The sequence below is a fragment of the Quercus lobata genome, chromosome 5 (assembly GCF_001633185.2).
Source record: "Quercus lobata isolate SW786 chromosome 5, ValleyOak3.0 Primary Assembly, whole genome shotgun sequence".
In the NCBI taxonomy this organism is placed as follows: Eukaryota; Viridiplantae; Streptophyta; class Magnoliopsida; order Fagales; family Fagaceae; genus Quercus; species Quercus lobata.
Window position 1 is genome coordinate 84088263 of NC_044908.1, and position 20205 is coordinate 84108467.

Genomic DNA, 20205 nt, shown 5'->3' on the forward strand with positions numbered 1-20205 from the left:
TCCCTTTATTTAAAACCTCATCACTCCTTATTTATTATTATTTTAAAACCTCATCAAAGTTCTAAGAGGTGTAAAGCAATTAGCATTTAATGCTTTTTTTTTTTTTTTTTGCCATTAGATTTAAGATAAATTGCAAAGTACACCTCTAAAGTTTGGAGTTAATTGGATTTTACATCTTAAAGTTTGAAAAATTGGATTTCACACACCGAAATTTCCCTCCATTAGCAAAAGCAGCCCCTCCGTTAGTAGACTTGTGCCGTTAAGTGAAACATTATCATTTGACATGTAATTTTTAGCCACCTCAGCAGTCCCAAAACGACCCCAATTTCATATCAAATTAAAATCCAACAAGATAGCCCCACTGGACGACGTCGTTTGTCTGAAATCAAAACTCAAAACAAATGCTCAACGACACTATTTCACCAAAACTCAAAACACATTCCCCAAATCACATACCCAGACTTGCTTCCTACTTCATGCTTTAGCTCAAACCTAACCCCCAAAACCTGTTTCAGCAGTTTAGCCTTCAGCTCCATCATTGACAACTCTAGCTCGACAGTAACCAGATCACGAGGTTGAGAGAGAGACCTGTAGACATCCGATTTTACAACTTACATTTAACCAATATTAAGGGCAAAACAATAATTTTGCACCAAGGGCATGATCGTAATTTCAACTGTTAGCGTTTCAAATTTATGATACAAGAAAAATCTTGATGCTCTAACAATCACAATGGTATGCCATGGGTTTTGATCGGACCACCGATCAGAAGTTATCACACAAATAATTTTCAATGACCGTGGCTCACCTACACAATGGGTCCAGTCACGTCTTATTTTAAACACTTAATTTTGATTGGTTCCAACAAGAATTGATTGGATTTCATTTTATTTCATTATTTTTTTAAGAAATAATAAAAGGGGTTTTCCTTTATGGCATCTTAACTGTTCTTTTGAAAAACAAGTTGGATAGAGAAAAAGATATGATCCATGAAAATTTTAAAAAATAATAGAAAATGCTCAAAAACATTACTATTTCAACAGCAACTTGAACCACATTTTTGGCTTAGAAAATGTTGAAATTTGGTTCTCTCTATTTTTGGAAAAGTTGTAGAGAATTAAATTTCCTTTCAAAAGACACAAATCCGAAATCAATTGGAAATTTGAGCAGAAAGTTACAGCCAAAACACCAAACAGGTGCAGAAAATAACACAAGTTCAGCATCATTTTCAACTTCCTTTCAAATTTCAAATGGTGATCAACACCTTATCCGCTTCAGCTTATCTAATAGGCTTATCTCCTCCCTTAGCTTTGGAAGAAAGTTAACAGCTTAGTTTTAAAGCTAAGCCATCCCTTCCCCTATAAATAGAGAATACCTCTTCCATTTTCGGCACCCCAGTTCCATCTGGAGAGCTAGTGAAAAAGTAGAAAAGAAAAGCTGTTGTGCAACCATTGTTTTTACTTTGGTTGTAGTTTAGTACTTCCTTGATTTCTCCATAGCCTTTTAAGTGATCACTTCCCTCCTTTAATTTATGCTCTATGCTAGTAAGTAGTTAATTATGTTCTTTAAATTTTTGCACTAGTTTATTATTCCTTATATTTCTTGCTCTCTCTTTAGTCTTTCAAAAAATATTAAGATTCATTATAGTTTGTATCAAATTGCTGACTTGCTTTCTTTTATGCTCTCATAAAATATATTTAGCTTTTGATTAAGCTTTCTTTTCATTAATTGGTTTCTTTCTTTTTAATTTTGTTTATATAATGTATCATATTAATAAACTATATGTATTGTCACATGTATATAAACTATATTTATTACATTGACATGAGTTTATGATCTCATATATTTTTATATTCAGCCTTTAGTTTGATATTCATGCTTAAATGTTGAGTTCGCTATCAAGGTGAGAAGACAAGAATTCATCAAGCTGAAAGCTAAGAGATTCCATCATGCTGAAAGAGATGAGAGCTTATCAAGTCATAAAGCATGAAGCAACCAAAAAAAAAAAATGTTGAGTTTGCTTAAACTTTTGGTTTGTTATCCTATGCCTAAGTTTCATTTTCCTCCAACATGCTTAAACTCTTGTTTGCTATCCCACTTTTGCCATAAAGTCTCAAAATTTTTCAAATTCATTTTTTTTTTCTTTTTTCTTTTTAATTTTCCTTTTCTTATTCTTGTAACAAATGTATATACTTGATCCTCCGCACATAAAACAACAACAACAACAGAAACTTAGTATTAAAATTTGGAGTTGACTATGGTTCATTGATAGATTAGATTGGTCATCACATGAATTCTTTTCCTTCATTTTTTTTTTTCTATTTGAAAATTATACCCCCCCTAATTGACATAAAAAATTAATAAAACAAAAATAAAAATGAAATAATCAAAACCAATATGAAAAAGTTAGAAATAACAGTATATAGTTCCAAGTCTTTATAATATTGATTCTCCAAATTTGAGGTAATTATTCTTCAAATCATACCAAAAGAAGTTTGGTCACATTGAACTATTAACAAGTAACCACCCTCTTTAATTTAAGGCTGATGAACTAAAGGAGTAAACGAAATCAAGTTGAAATAATCCCTATCCAACACAATTGCTTGGTATTTTTTGGTGACAACACCGTCCTCAGCTGTCAAGTCCAGCCGGTAATAGGTCCCATTATCGACTCGGGTGTCGCCGTTAAACACTTCCACGTACAAACCTCAACAGCGACCCTGACCTCTTGTTGTACTGAAACACTGAGACTGCTCCGATTGACTGAATGAAATGGTCTTTGATGTTCTTTATCGGCTGCCAGTCACTCTTATCAAGAACACCAAGTTTGCCTTCCATGGCTGTTGTGTAAAGTGAAAGGGTGAGAAGGGTGAGAAGGTAAACACAATTCTGGGTCTTCATTGTAAGTCTAGAGTGAGAGAATGGTTTCAATGGTGGTTGGTATTTATAGGGGATAACAACTGCTACCTATGGCTATAAATGGAAATCCAAAATTGTCATGGCACATGCAATATTGCAACGTGGTTATAAAATAAGAAGAAAAGTTGTGATTATAAAATAAGAATAATTGACAATAATAATAATGAAAAATTAAAATATTAAAAAAATAGAGAAGGTTTTATTAAAAAAATTGACTTATATATTTTTAGAATATGTTAATATGGTATAAGAGTAATTAAAGGAAAAAAAAAAGTGTTTTTCAATTTTTATGAAATGCATTATGTACACTTTGAATTAATAATAGTAAAAGTCTAGAGAGGGCCATTATTTAAAATTATATCTAAATTTATATGAGATGGGTTCATGGGATTAAGTTACACCAGCTGTAACTTGATAAGGGTTGCATATTTTTTAGACAATAGATTTCTAATCAATCTAATGGTTTAAAGAGAGATTAAATTCTGTAAGGATGTGGTGTGAAACTCATGTTTTACCCCTTATCCCAATATACCACATCATTTTATCACATATTTAGGGTTTGTTTGGATAAGCTATTTGAAAATGTTCGTTTTTAAAATGTGCGTCTGGGAAACACAAATTTGAAAACCACAATAAAACGTTTGGTAAAACTTGTGTATAGTATTAGTTTAAAATTGCATTTCCGTGCAAATTACCAAAAAGGATTTAAAGACTTAATTTTGATATTGATGTTATTCTATCATTTTTTAAGAGCATCCGTAGCAGTCGTTGTAAATATTATGCCATTTTACCACATCAAAAGCCTACTTTATTATTTTACCACATTATTTTACAATATCTCATTTATTAGATGTTCTATATTTTTACCACTTCATGAAAATATTATATTTTAATTCTTATTTTATCATTTCTTTATTCCTTGTTCCAACGGTAACATTTCCTTCTCTTTCAACTGCCAACGGTAATAACATTTCAAACAAAACTCATGCATTCAGGATTTTTTTTTTTTTTTGGCTAGAAACCGGCCTGCCTGCCCTGGGCTTCAAATGATACTGTTTATTATTTAGTTATTTTTTTTTAAGAAACCGCCCAGCCTGTTTGGGCTCCAAACAATACTTTTCATTTTTTTTTTTTATTTTTTATTTTTTTTATTTTTTTTATTTTTTTAAGAATCCGGCTAGCCTGCCTGGGCTTCAAACAAAACTGTTTTTTTTTTTTAAGAAACCGGCCAGCCTGCCTGGGTTTCAAACACTACTCTTCAAATTTTTTTTTTTTTTTTTTTTTTTTTTAAGAAACCGGCCAGCCTGCTGGGCTTGAAACAATACTCTTAAATATATATATATATATATATATATATTTTTTTTTTTTTTAGAAACCAGCCAGCCTGGGCTTTATTAAGGGAACCTCAATGGGCATCAAATGAAACTAGAGGCACAATGTTAGCTGGGATGTAATCCAGCCACACCTACTGCCCTGTACAAAGTTTGGCCAATTGTGAGCATCAACCACAATATTACATGCATAACAAAATCCTCAAAACTGAAAATACTCTTAATTCAACTATCATATTTTTAACTCAAATACTTAGAACCTGTCATATCCAATAACTCAAATAACTCAGAACCTGTCATATCCAACAACTCAAATAACTCATATCCAATAACATTTTAACTCAAATACTTAGAACCTGTCATATCCAATAACTCAAATAACTCATAACCTGTCATATCCAACAACTCAAATAACTCATATCCAATAACATTTTAACTCAAATACTTAGAACATGTCATATCCAATAACTCAAATAACTCATATCTAATAATATTAACTCACACAAATAACTTACACAAATAACTCATATCCAATAACATTAACTCACACAAAACCCATTGAATTAAACATAGTTGAGCTTGCCACTTCTTTGATGACAAATAGTACTTAAATTTAACACAACAAAACAATTGGCTAATACTAAACTTAACATAACAAAACAACATAGCCAATGAGTTTTAATGGTAGCTTCATAAAAACAAAATGAAACAAATAAACCAAATCAAAAGTTTTAATGGCAACTCCATAAAGAAAATGAGACAAATAAACAAAACCAAAAGTTTTCATGACTCTCCTTGTAGTTGCCATAAATGCTCAACGAGATTCATTTGGAGTTGAGAATGAACTTCTCGATCCCTAATGCATTGATGAACTTGAGTGAATTCCGTAAATTCATTTGTTGGCTCACGTGACATTGATGTACCTGAAATCTCATCAATTTGTTCATAATCTAAGTCCACTGCTTCAGCTTCATCTCGCTCATCTTCAATAATCATGTTATGAAGAATTATGCACGCTTTCATAATGTCTTGTAGTGTTTCATGATAAAAAAACCGTGCAGGTCCACGTACAATAGCAAATCGTGCTTGAAGCACTCCAAATGCACGCTCTACATCCTTCCTATATGCCTCTTGAGCTTTTGCAAATAATTTTCTTTTTGCTCCTAGTGGCCTTGGGATTGTCTTCACAAATGTTGACCTTTGTGGATATATGCCATCGGTAAGATAATATCCCATTGTGTAATCATCACCATTAATTGAGTAATTAACTGCAGGAGCACGTCTTTGTGCAAGTTCAGAAAATACATGAGACCGCTCCAACACGTTAATATCATTGTTTGATCCAGGCAACCCAAAAAATGAGTGCCATATCCAAAGATCATATGAAGCCACTGCTTCCAAAATAATACTAGGCTCACGAATATGACCACAATACATCCCTTTCCATGCAGTTGGACAATTTTTCCATTTCCAATGCATGCAATCAATACTTCCCAACATGCCTGGAAATCCACGATTTTGGCCATGAGCTAACAATCTAGCGATGTCTTCATTGTTTGGTGACCTCAAGTATTCCTCTGAAAAAATAGCAACCACTGCTGCAACAAATTTTTTCAAACTAGTTATTGCAGTGGTTTCTGCTATTCTCACATATTCATCCATAAAATCAGCCGCTACTCCATAAGCAAGCATCCTAAGTGCAGCGGTCATCTTTTGAAGGGGAGATAGACCAAGCTTTTTGGCAGCATTTCTTTTTTGGGTAAAGTAAGGTTCATAAGCTTCTACCCTAGATAAGATTCGGAGAAAAAGAGAACGTCTCATTCGAAATCTCCTTCGAAATAAGTTGGGAGGATATACAGGTTCTTCGGCAAAGTAGTCATCATAAAGCCTTCTATGGCCTGCCAAATGATTACGTTCAATATACCGACGATGCTTACGTTGTGGTGTCGAACCCGTGAGAAGTTTTATAATTATCTCATCTTCATCTGAGTCATCATCAAGCAATTTACGAAAAAAAGAACGACCCATGGAGATAAACTATAAGAAAACATTAGAAAGCAATTATCAATATAGATGCCATATATTTTGTAGGAATGTAAACAAAACAAGTCAATATTAAAAATTCCGGAAACAATACTCTTAAATTTATTTCGAACATAAGTTGATCACAATCCACACACATGTTAGTTGCAATTTTCAATTCTAATCCTCTGCCACTATGGGTAGAACCCTATGATCCTTGCCTTATTTCATCAGTCATGAACATACTAAACAAGTTTTGTTTGATCTCGTTCTATTTTTGTTTGATCTCGTTCTAGTTTTCAAAGTTGTTCTAGGGATATGATTCATAATCAATGGCCATTAGAACAACTACCAGAAACACACTCTCCAATCCCTCAAACTAACATAATTTATTATCAAAATGTACATATTTCTGCTCTAACATACAATCCAAAATATCACTAGAGAGGTAATACTAATAAGAGGTAGCTCTCTAGAGCTCCAATCATAAATAAACAAACATCAAGTCTAGAAATTATCACACAAAGAACAACAAATCTAGATAGAATTATGTATAAGAACAAGCTTTGATACAAAAACTGATGTAGCACCACTTCAACAAGAGAAGAAAATAAAACAAACTCAGGAATCAACACCTAGGCTTGCTTGGAGTCAACAACAAGTAAGAGAGAACAAAACCTATGAATTGTCACCTAGAGTTAACTGAAATCAGCATTTAGAAGAAAATTCCAATAGAGAGAATCATTACTAAAGTTAGCAAACAGTAAGACAATACGGAACTCCAGGTTCTTTAAATCAAGTCCTAGATTTTTTTTTTTTTTTTAATAGGTTTAAATAGAGTATAGACTTATTATCTTAGTAAGGAAAGAAAACAGTTCTAACTCTACTAACCTAGGAGCAAAAGGAATTTAATCCCTAAACCAAGTAGGACAAGAATATAAGGTTTAACTAATTACAAATTGTACTGCCAAATAAATTCTAGACATTAGCTTAGATTTTTTTTCATTTATACAGTTAAAATATAATATAAATTTTTCTTTCTTATATATCAAAAATCAAAATGTCATAATATTGACGGTATTGACATCATCCTCACTGCCTGTACAACTTACCATAAGTTGATCAAAAAACCATAAACTAATAATAATAAGTCAATAGCAGAAATTCCATGGCAAATACTCAAACCATAACAAAATAGAAAATACATAACATTTTATATAAGCTAAAATGTTAGGATTACTTACATAACAGTGGCCTACTAGAATCTACAACAAAATCACATAATAAAAGAGTTAAGACCTTTTGGTAAGATTACAAAATACACATTAAGGCCTAAAGTCAGCTACAATCAAAAAATGCCACAAAATACATATCACGGCCTAGAATTAGTCACTACCAAAATAAGGTTGGAACAAGATATCACCAACATCATTAACCCAACGAATGACTTGATCTTTGTTTTGCAAGGATTTCCTTTTTGAGTCCATCATAAAAGGCTTTTTGGTCTTCATTCATACCACTTGTGTCTAGCATCATAATTCTTTCATTCTCTTTCAACTCTTGCAAGCGAACCTTTTCCGCTTTGATACGTACTCTCTCTTTTTCGGCTACACAACCTTCTTCAAGAACTTTCATTTTCTTTTTCAAATATTCCGTTGCAATATCTTGCCCATCATCTTTTCTTTTTCGATTAGCCTTTTCAGCTTTTCTACCTATTGGCCTCTCCAAATCCATAATGCCATCAACCCCCACTCCTTGATCTATTAAATCTGGAGTTTGAGGCATTTCTTTTCTTGAATCTCCCCTAGGCATAGTAGATGCCCACTTAGGATAATCCTTCAAGATTAGCCAACAATGTTCAAATTGAAAAACGGAACCGTGAAGTTCTTTAAACAATTCCTTTGCTTTCTCAATCTAAAAAAAATTAAATAAATATAATATAATTAGTTTCTTCAAACAATTCATTTGTGTTGTAAACCTAAAAAAATTAAAGACCATTGCAAAATTTATACCTTGTCATGAGCCGTGGTTCCACTTTCATTTTTTGCTTCAATCTTAGCTAAGGACCCAACAAATTTAACTGTTTCCCTATTAATTGTTCCCCATCGGGTTGTTAGGGATGCAACACTATGTGTAGAATCAGTCTTGTGGTCCATAAAGTATTTGGCAACTTTACCATAAAATGTTGTTTTATGTTGCTCATTACCATACACAGGATCAACACTGGTATTGAGCCATGCTGCTACAAGCAGCTTATCTTCCTCAACACTGAAGTTGACACCACGTGCTTGTTTTTTCTTAGAAGTGGCAACTTCATCATTCACTGGAGAATCTTCGACTAACAGGGGACTACTTTCAGATACATCGAAAATTTCATCCTCAAGATTAATATTCCCCCGTACGAGATCAATGAATGATGAATAATTCCTTGAGTCCATGCTCTAAATAGATATGGAGACTGCTTGTTCTGGTTTGTTAATTACAACAAAATATATCATTACTAAACTTTGTCAATGTATCATGTCAGTTCAACCATCCATTCCTATGTCATTGTCAAGAAAGTAATTGGAACTAGAACTTCTTTCTTCACTTGATATATATTTAACAGTTCTTACATCATATGAAACAATAAAACCACGTATTAAAGGAGCCCGAAGGGTTTCCTTCAAATGGTGAAGCTTGGGCCATTTTTGTTAAATAATACATTTTCAAAAATTATTTTCTAAAATAGCAATGTTGTAAATTTATTTTGCAAAATAGACTTTTTGTGAAGGAGAATAGTTTTTGCATGCGAGTCCAAGCATACTCATCTTTAAGAAAGACCAGTTTCACTGTTTTAAAGGAAACTTGTATTAAGGAAAGACAAGTTCTGCATCACATTAGCCATGTCAACATAAAAGAAGTAGAACTCACCTCTCCAAAAGATGAGTTTGAAGAAAAAGACTATTTTGCAAATTAAGTTTAAAACAATATTACTTTACAAATAATTTAACATATATATCATCATTTATATTGAAAAAAAAAAAAAGGTCATTAAGCTTGTAATTTGATTTTGTTCTTTGCATGCCTAAAGAATTCATTTCTGTACATCCTTCATATTTTCATGGTTTTAGGGATTATATGGTAAATTACTTCATTTCTGCTGTGTTTTAACGCATGCTAAGTTGCTAAAATTTTAGACAAGGTAAATAAAACAAGCAAAGCCTCAACAACAACAAAAATGATGGTGAAATTGATGATAATGGGGATTAGGAATTTCATATAGCAAACAAATTCATATAAACAATTTCATATATCATTACTAAACTTTAGGCAGAACAAATTCATAACACATTCCAACAGCACATATGAACAGAATATAGAGAGAATCAAAACTAGACATTGAAATACCGAGAGAATCACAGAGAAGACGGATGAAATACCTGTACGGTGAGCTATTCCTGTCGTGTTTCTCGTGCACAGATTTGACCAGGGCCTCTTTCACGAAACCGGAAGTCCACTCACAAAGTTCTTGCGCCAAGAATTGATTCAAAGAGTAGATCGACAACCAGACCCAGGCTCAGAAATCGCAGCCAAAACAGAGACAAAAACAACCAGAGGACGCCGATAGAGCAGAGAGGATGCGAACCAAAAGGGGGAAAAAAAAACCAGACCCACAACCCAAACGCCGACGCTGATGATAATGGTGGACGAGTCGTTGGAATCAAGCTCTGTTTTGGCTCCGTTTTGGCTCCGTTGGAATCAACCTAACGATTTGGCTCCGTTTCGCTTTTGAGTCGTTTTTCATCAAGCTCCAGATGGACTGAAAGTTCCTTCGAGATCAATGAGCTGCTGGAATCTTTGGCGGAAGCACAAAGATCCCTTTCAGATTTGCGAGCACTCACAACGAAAACGGAGACTCAGAACCAGATCGATTCCGGTAGAACAGAGGACATAGCGAACCAAAACGGGAAAAAAAAACTAGATTTATGTGGTTAGATCAGTGATGGTTAGATTAGTGATGGTAGAAACGAAACTGATGGTGAGCTGAAGGAGATGGAGCAACGGGGAAGAGGGAAGAAGAAAAAGAATGGAAGAGGGGAGATGGAGATGGAGGCGGTGGGCTGAAGGAGAAATGAAAGGAAATGAGGGTTGAGAGAGAAATAAAAAATAATAAACCAATATACCACACCGGTCCGTACACTGGTATATTTGTGATTTTACTGTAGCAAGTTGGAAAAAATTTAACATATACCATATCTGATAATTGGGCATAAATTGGGTTTGATGTGGGATATGTGCCAAATATTTAACATTTGGCACATATCCCACATCTACTGTGGGTGCTCTAAGTAGCTCATGAAAATAATAATGATAAAAATAAAAATAAAAATAATAATAACAATATTCACTAATCCCAAGATTCCCCACTAGCCTTTTTTTTTTTAAAAAAGGTAAATATTATTAAAAGCAAAAACTAAATTATAATAACCCCCAATTACTATCCCTTCTCAATGCTAATATCAACCTCAAATAATAAACCAATATACCACACCGGTCCGTACACTGGTATATTTGTGATTTTACTGTAGCAAGTTGGAAAAAATTTAACATATACCATATCTGATAATTGGGCATAAATTGGGTTTGATGTGGGATATGTGCCAAATATTTAACATTTGGCACATATCCCACATCTACTGTGGGTGCTCTAAGTAGCTCATGAAAATAATAATGATAAAAATAAAAATAAAAATAATAATAACAATATTCACTAATCCCAAGATTCCCCACTAGCCTTTTTTTTTTTAAAAAAGGTAAATATTATTAAAAGCAAAAACTAAATTATAATAACCCCCAATTACTATCCCTTCTCAATGCTAATATCAACCTCAAATAAAGAGAGAGAGAGAGAGAGAGAGGAGAGAGAGGAGGAGGAGAGAGAGAGAGAGAGAAGAGAGAGAGAGGAGAGAGAGAGAGAGAGAGAGAGAGAGAGAGAGAGAGAGAGACAGAGAGAGAGAGAGACAGAGATTTCATTCACATGGGCATGCGAGCTTCTTCTTGTAAACATGGACGGAGAGCAAGTGGACATGCAAGTTGTTCCTACAAGTAGTGCCTTCTTGTTTCCATTTACGATAGTGATATAGCTGAGCTCGTTCTTGTTTTGACAACATTCTCCACCGCTGCTACAAATTCCGCCTAAGGCCTTGAGCAGTGCTGTCGTTGGAAAGTTAGGGAGGTGAGTTTATCTGTTGGCTGATGATATTGTCACTTAGCAAATGCTTGAGGGTGTTTTAGGTATTCAAACCTTAAAAAGTACTATGAATCTGCGTTTTAAGTGGTGTTTTTCAAAAAGTTAGTTGATACTTCAGTTTCAAATCATGATATATGTCGTTTGAAAGAACGCAGTTTCTAGTAAAATCACAGTACCAAACACACTCATATTTGAGTTTTTGATAAAAACGCGCGTTAAGAGTTTTAGAATTGTCTATCCAAATGAGCTCTTAATATTAAGCACAATTACACCCAATCTATTCTAATACTCATATATAAATCCAATCAAATTGGGAATTTATTGTTATGTTATTTGGTGTGATAGGATGTATTAAATTTTAAGTAAAATGCTGACGTGACAATTATTTATTGGATGGTGTAAAACTTATGTTTTATCCCATCCTTACCAAATTTGGACTCGTTAAAATAGCAACATTAAATGGTAATTACTTTACACCTCTTTTGCCTAATTAATAACACTTTTATTTCTCTCTCCTTATTTATTATTTATTTAAAACCTCATTAAAGTTAAACAGCACTTGGCCATTTTTTTTTAAAATTTGGTAAGGATGTGGTGTAAAACCCATGTTTTACTCATCTAATTTCAACATGCCACATCATCTTATCACATATTTAAGAATAAGCACAACCACACCCAATCAATTCTAATACCCATATATAAATCAAACCAAATTGGGAGTTTATTGAGATGTTATTAGGTGCGGTAGGATGTAGTGAATTTTAAGTAAAAAACTGATGTGACAAGCTTTTATTGGACGTTGTAAAACATGGATTTTACACCCCATCATATATATTATTTTATAAGATGCCAAAGTATAACTCTATTCACACTGTCCTTTTCCCTGACTATATCAGTTACAAACCTGATCTTTTTTCTTTGATAATTCTTTTCCAGGATTAAAACTTCAATGTGAATACATAAGTTATTGCTTACATGTTCTCATATGGTCTCAGTGCTGCTGTACGGTAGGTTGGTGTAATAACTTCTCTTAAGTTGTGTTATTCTTTTTATGGTCTTCATTTTTTTTAATGGGCAAAACTTGAAGGAAAATTGGTTGCAAGACTACGTGATGTGTGAGAATAAATAATTATTTTGTAATTGTAATATAATGTATAATTTGTTATCTAATTTTTTTTTTGAACATAATTTGTTCTCTTGAAAAATTAAACAATTGCTATTCGGTTCAATTAGGTCTACTTTGGTCTCATTTGGTCCAATTAGGTACATATCAGTCCATTTTGGTCCTATACAGTCCAATTTGGTCCACTCGGTCAATTTCAGTCCCCTTTGGTCCATTTTAGACTAATTAGGCCTTATATTGATTCTTTTTGTAGGTTGCCTTTTCAAATTTAGCTCAAAAATTCTTTTTTTCCCCCCTTAATTTTTGGGTTGAAAAGTATGACATATTTGGGCTAAACTCTTTAGTTTTGAGTTAAATACAAACAAAATAGACATTATAAATTAGAAATATGGGCTCGAAAAATGCATTAAAAATGATAAATATTCAAAAGTTCTATTTAGCCCACTTTGGACCTATTCCATCTACTTTGGTCCACCAATTATTTTATAATCTATTACAATGACAAACATGAAATGAATATATTAACGCAATAACTTGATATCAATTATTTTACAATCTATTACAATGAAAAATATGGAACAATTATTTATTACAACGAATATATCGTTGCAATAATTTTTTTATTGCAACAACATATATATCATTGCATCAAAGTTGTCATTAAAATATCTAGATATTATTGCAACGAAATTTTTTGTTGCACAAATTTATTACCTCAAATTTTATTGCAACAACTCGTTGCAACAAATATATCATTGCAATAATTTTTTTATTGCAACAACATATATATCATTGCAATAATTTTTTTATTGTAACAACATATATATCATTGTATTTAGATCTTACCCATTTAGAATTATAAGAATCTTTTGCACTCAATAGCCTTCATTCAGTGAACAGCCTTCATTCAAGCCAAATGGATATGGAACTTCTACATCTCCACTCTTGTTAGGACAGTCAAGCTTGGCTACAGATGTTGCTGCCACCACTGGTACTAATGTTATCAGCCTCATCTTCAGTGACATCTGAACTAGCATCCAAGGTAAGCCCATGTCAGCAGCTTTGTTTCTCATCAGCAAATATGAAAAATAAATTTTCTCTCTCTCTTGTGTTTCTGAACTTTGCACTCTCTCTTTGGTGTTTGAATTGAACTTGGAGATTTATGTTTAATCTGCCTATTATAAGAGAGAATTAGTGATCTTCATCAGGTTGTTAATAATGCTTTAGTTAAAGGTGCCATCCATGTATGAAAATCAATTGCTTGACGAAATAAATCATCATTTTTGTTCTTGGTTTTGTTTTGGTGTAACAATTAACATTCTTGTTTTTGTTTTTGTTTTTGTGCAGTGGGCACTCCTTTGTGTTTGAATTTTCTGAACTTTACACTTTCTCTTTTGTGTCTAAATTTTTTGAACTTTGCACTCCACCTTTTATAGGCAGAACATTAAACAAAATTTTAAAGCATTTTGCTATGCAAGTTATCACTTTGCTCATAGAGGAATATTTTGGTAACAAGATATATGTACGCCAGAAATTGTTTGTTTCAATGCACGAGGATCTTACCTAGTATTAAAATTGTCGTTAAATTTACTTCAAGGAAATTTTATTTCAAGTTGGCTTGTACAATTTAGTCGTTCATGTACACACACTACCAGAAAAAAGACCTGTTACAACAAGTATTATTGCAACAACAAAAATAATTGGGGTAATATATATACTATTACATTTGTGGGTTGTTTTTTGTTGTAGTAGTAACTTAAATTTATTACATCAATTAAAATTGTTGCAAGAATTACTTTGTTACATCTAAATGTGTTGTTGTAATAACTAAACCTTATTTTATTTTGAAATATGTTGCTGCAATAAGTAACCACTTATTTCACATCAAAATATATTATTGTAATAGGTGAAAAACAACTTGTTACATGTGTTTGATCGTAAACTCAACATGTTATGTATATATTTGTGTTTTTGGACATATTAATTTGATGGAGTACTTAGACTTTTGCATTTTTATTAATTTGTTATTGTAGTTCTTTAATATAATGTTTATATTGTCTTATAATGTGTATATTGCAAGGCAGGGTAATAGACAAATTAATAATAATAAAAAAACTCAATCTATTGCAATAAGGTTGTTTGTTGTAATAAGCTATGACATTTTTCACGTAAATATCATGTATTACAACAAAACCTTTGAAGCAGTAAACTTTTGCCACAAAATTATTTGTTGTAATAAAGACGTTATTGCATCAACCTGTTTGTTGCAATATGTAGAATTTATTGCAATGAGATCTTTGTGTTGCATAAATCTATTGCCTCAAAGTTTATTACAACGGCTCGCAACAACTTTTTTGATGTTGTAATAACACCTTATTGCAACGACTTTGAAATTATTGCAATGATTTTTCTCATTGGAACTAGCCTTTTTTCTTGTAGTGACACCTCATAACAAGCCAAGCCCATGCTTGTCTTACATTACATGTCCCAGTTGTGCTATGTTGTTGTGTCTTTTGTTGATCATCTTCAGTCTTCTAATTTTGATCTCTGTCCTTTGTCTCGTTTACTTATTGATAAAAACTTTGGCGGCTTGCTTGAAGGATACAAGTGAACTGCCTAAAGATGAATACAACCTTAGTTAATAATTAGTCTTCAATCTCAGTGTTGTTTTATTTACTTTGAGCTTTGGCAATTAGGATTTATAATGTTTGAGGAATTTGTTAATATCGAATGGAGGTAATGTTGTGGATTTCAACTAATTCAACTAGCATCCCTTATTATTAAATAAGGGATCTAAGTTTGACTATACTAAAATCCAATTGGTGTTTTAGTCTAATAGATATTATTGTGGAGTAGATGTTATAACTAAGTTCAAATCGTACTCCCTCAAAAGAAAAAAGGTTCAAATCGAAAGTTTAGTTCCTTAGGTATTGTACCTAAAGTTTCCTAGTTGAATTCAAACATATATTGGTATTGACTAATAAAATAAAAATAATATTATCTTCTATAAAAAATTAAATCCAACCATATGGTTCATTGATCATTGAGTACTCCTGGAATACTTTAAATGCGTACTCTCTCCTCTCACATAATTGTAGGTTCCACTAATTAAATTTATGATGGGACTCACAATTCATGTGAGAGGAGGGAGTACGTATTTATGGTATTCTTAGAGTATTTAATAATTTTTCGATCAATATAATTATGTAGCTAAATTTAATTGGAAAACTTTAAATACAACACTTACAAAATTGTACTTAGATCTTAGCCATTTAGAATTATAAGAATCTTTTGTACTCAATAGCTTTGTTGTGATTTTTTTTTCTACAAGTTGTGCAAAGTTTTGGTTTTAGTCTTATTGCATGCATGGTACTTCTCATTCATTTTTAGGCATCTCTTTATGAGTATTAACTTTTAGTCATCACTGGTTGACATCCTGTGTGATTACCGTTGCATTTTAAAGTATTTGTGCCACTTTATTTCTCATGCAAATCTTATAAAAATAATCATAAATATTCTATTTACTTAAAAATCATAAAATTGAAAGAATTAATGTACCATCTATAGATAATTAGCACTTGAAAATACATGGCAATTAATTTATACGTTGATCATAAGAATGTAAAGTTTTAATTTTGATAAAATGAAAGGCTAAATAATTATTATTTTTTTTTAAATTTATGTCACTAGGCAAAACCTTAGACCATTATAAGTATATATATATTCCATCAAAAATAAATATATATACATACACATATTAGGTAATTTTTAATGATCTTGAGGTTGTTAATAATGCTTAAAGTTAAAGGTGCCATCTATGTATGAAAATGATTTGCTCGCCCAAATAATTCAAAATTTTTATTTTTGGTGTGACAATTAACTAATTCAGCAAATTAGTGCCTTATAGGAGTGCCCACTGCACAGCCACCTTGACTCTAGTGCTTGATAAGCTTGGTGACTATAATAATATTATTCCATGCATTTCAGTGATGCCAGATTGGATGCAAATTACTTAAGAATGTGAAGCCCTTAGCCAATTTAGTCAAAGATAAATGTTATTAACATTTCTTTGGTTTTTTCTTTTCCCCTTTCAAGAAATAAAGAGGAAGAATATATGAAACGCATTTAGAAGAAGATATCATCAATGGTTGAAAGTTGCATGCTTTTATTTATTTATTTATTTTTTATTTATACAAGATAGAATTATACTCTAATCTAATCTAAGTGTATATGTGTGTGAAGTTCTCTTCTAGAGACATAAACTCCGGCCCTTACCCCCCATACTCCACAAGCACTTATACTTGTGGAGTGACCATTGCACCAAGGGTGTGCTATGATTAAAAGTTGAATGCTAAACCTTCCAAATTTGTTAAAATTTTGATACAGATTAAAACTTACTTATAAGTGATTATAACGTAACATCCTTTCTTGCCCATATCGAAGATTAAATCTAAACCATCCATTTAGAGGCCCCATTCTCTATTAATATAATTAAATCTTTGTTAATTATAAGTTTACCTTTGTGTAAGAGTTTGTGTATCAAAGATTAATCTTTGTGATTTTTCAAAATCTTACACAATTAAAAATGTTAGATTTATTTATTTCATAAAGTAAAAGGTTTAAGTTTATCTTCATATTTTATGCATGAGATGTTGCTTTTTGGTGGATAACTTAGAAATTTTCTGCTTTCCTTCTTGCAGGATGGGACATTAAATTCTTTTAAGGGTTTGATTCTTATCTTTTGCTATATCATTGTTGTTTCCCTCCTTGCATTAGTATAAAAAGAATACCCTTACAATGAAATTTGATTGTGATATGTTCACAAAATTTAGATTTGGACATATTTATCCTTTGCTGTATCAAAATTTTCCTTCATTGTCAATTCTCTATATTTGGATGAGTGGAAATTAATCAGTAGTCCTAAAAAAAAACACTACTACCTTTATTTTAAATTTCAGCTGTCCATTTGCTTTTTAATGAGACCTTTATCTACTATATATATATATGGGAACAAAATTCCAATTTTGCCATGAAGTCTCAAAAGTTTTATATAAATTTTTTCATTTTAACTTATTTTTTATTTTCTTTTTCTTCTCCTTGTAGCAAATGTAAATACTTGATCCAACACACATAAAAAAATTACAATAACAACAACAAAACCTTAGTATCAAAATTTGGGTTCGATTATGGATCATTGATAGATTAGATTGGATCATCACGTGAATTATTTTCCTCCATTCTATTTTATTTGAAGTTATGCACTCCCTAATTAACATAAAAATTTAATAAAACAAAAATAAAAATGAAATAAGCAGAACCAATATGAAAATGTAAGAAATAGCAATCGTTCAAATTCTTTAAAACATTTTCTCCAAAATCTTTTATTATTTTTTGGGTTAATTCCTATCCTCATTATCCACTTAAAAATTTTCCCATCTACAGAATTCCATATCAACAGCAGATGATGTGAGAAGGGAGCAATGCCTTAGGGAAGATCTAGAGGAATTACTGAATAGGGAGTAACAAATGTGGGCTCAAAAGGCAAGGTGTAATTGGACTTTGTATGGGGATAGAAATACAAGGTACTTTCAAACAGTAGTTAAGCAAAGAAGGGCTTGACCTGAGGGACAATGTTTGCGTTACCCTTACTCACCTACTGGTCCTCTTTGACCCTCTTGTACTTGTCGATTCGGTCCATGAGCTGGTGCAGGCTGGCGATCGGTTTCCCAATCAGGGATTTCTTTAGACCGTGCTCGGTCGGTAGGCCTCTCTTAAAGGTACTGATGGAAACGTCATCATAATTGCCCTCTATCTCATTATACATCTCATTCTTGCATGGATAAGGACAGGAGGGAATCCAAGGGCCGAGGAACCTTACTGCTCATGATGAAACGGGAGCCGAAGGCCTGGGTTAGCTGCTTGAAGGAATTTATGGAGTTCGGCTTGAGACTGTCAAACCATCTCATCGCCATGGGTCCCAAACTGGATGGAAATGCTTTGCACATCAAAGCCTCGTCTTTGTAGTGGATGGCCATCCTCTAGTTGAACTGACTTACATGCTCTACAGGGTTCGTCCAACCATTATATATGGTGAAAGTGGGTTGGCGGAACCGCCGAGGAAGTTCAACCCCTTTTATCTTGTGTGTGAAGGTTAACTGGGAGATTCGGTCCAGGGCTTTGCTCATAGTGTCATTTACTAGGCCCTTGTAGGACGGACTTTTGTGGCTACGTTTGTGAGGTTGCTTTTCCTCATAGGAGAAGATTTCACTTGGTGGGGTTCTCGACGTTCGCCTGTATTCGTTATCCTCTTCATCGCTGGTATCCGAATAGGTGGAAGGACGCCCTCGCTATGCTCGGCACAACTTCCTCTTCAGGTCGTCGATTTCTTGCTGTAGAGCCCTATTACTGTCCTGCTTTTGTGATGCGTGGCCCTTCCCTTTTGAACGGCTTCTGCTCGTATGGGAGGTATTCACACTACCCTCTTGTCGCTTGTCTTGATCTCTTTCCCGTTCGAGGTTAAGAAAGTTATCCTGCCGTTGGGAGTCTACGGGCCCTGTTTGGCGCATACCTGATCCTTCCATATCTAACAGTTGCACTTGATGAGGCACAAGTTCTTCCCACAGACAGCGCCCATCCTATTAACCCTAAAGGGCATGGAGAAAGATTTACAAACGAAAGGAGGCCGAGGAGAGCAACAGAGAAGGGAAATAAAGGAATATGGGGAAACGAACACTTACGGGAAGCACAAGTTCTAAATCTCTTAAGCTTTCAAAGGATCCGCTAGGAATCCTTACAGGAATGGCTATGGACTCTTGAGTGTTTCGCGAGAGAAAATGCTGGAGTGCTTTGGAACGCTTGAGTGTCTTTTCTAAAAAAGGGGAAATAATCTCCCACAGGAGCCTTATATATTAAGGAAAAATGAACGGGATTACTCCCGCCCAAAGTCTGGAGGGACATCTACCGTTGATTAATCGCCCACATAGAGCCACTTAGTGCAACTAATGGCGCCTCATGGGCTACAAAACGCGAATAGCAATAATGAGGCACGTGAGACGGTACTCCCACATGCATGAACCAAGAAGTTGTGATGATCTATCCATTAAATATCAAAATCCCACATTTTCTCCTCGGATAAGAGGGAAAAATCGGAATTTGGAGGGGCTATTGTAGGGGCAAAGGCCCAAATTCATACAATAGGCCTTGGGCCCCATGCAGGAAGATCAACCATGTCCAAGGAGAAGAAGTGGTACCAAAAGGGCTCCCGGCCCAATTCTCGTGGATAGGGAGACATTTAAAGGGCGGTCCGAGGAGAAATGCCTTCTCGGATGTGAGGAGTGTGGCTCAAATATACATTCTGCCTACTAGAAGGACCCACCCTAATGGACATTAGTAGCCGAGATGAGTTGCACAGACCCGTAGCAATGAAGGAAAAGTAAGATGTCCAAGGAGAGGTTGCAGTTGCCACATTAAATGCACTATAACTACTTTTCTAGCCGCATCAATATGGAGAGGACCTGTGAACAGTGCTATCTTAGCTACCAAAACTCACAGAAGGCAGGAGGGGGTGTCCGATGGGA

At 33.5% G+C, this 20205-nt stretch overlaps 2 protein-coding genes across 2 annotated transcripts; both read right to left on the bottom strand.

Annotated features, from left to right (window-relative positions):
- Positions 1–5033: 5033 nt before the first annotated feature.
- LOC115991324 lies at positions 5034–6278 on the bottom strand. The gene has a single exon (XM_031115030.1). The coding sequence runs from the start codon at positions 6276–6278 to the stop codon at positions 5034–5036; it is 1245 nt and encodes a 414-aa protein (XP_030970890.1).
- Positions 6279–7703: 1425 nt separating this feature from the next.
- On the bottom strand, positions 7704–10589 carry LOC115991325 (glutathione S-transferase T3-like). Its single transcript, XM_031115031.1, has 2 exons — positions 8285–10589; positions 7704–8186 (listed from the first exon to the last, which is right to left on the bottom strand). The coding sequence occupies exons 1-2, from the start codon at positions 8708–8710 to the stop codon at positions 7704–7706; spliced, it is 909 nt and encodes a 302-aa protein (XP_030970891.1). The 5' UTR covers positions 8711–10589.
- Positions 10590–20205: the final 9616 nt, after the last annotated feature.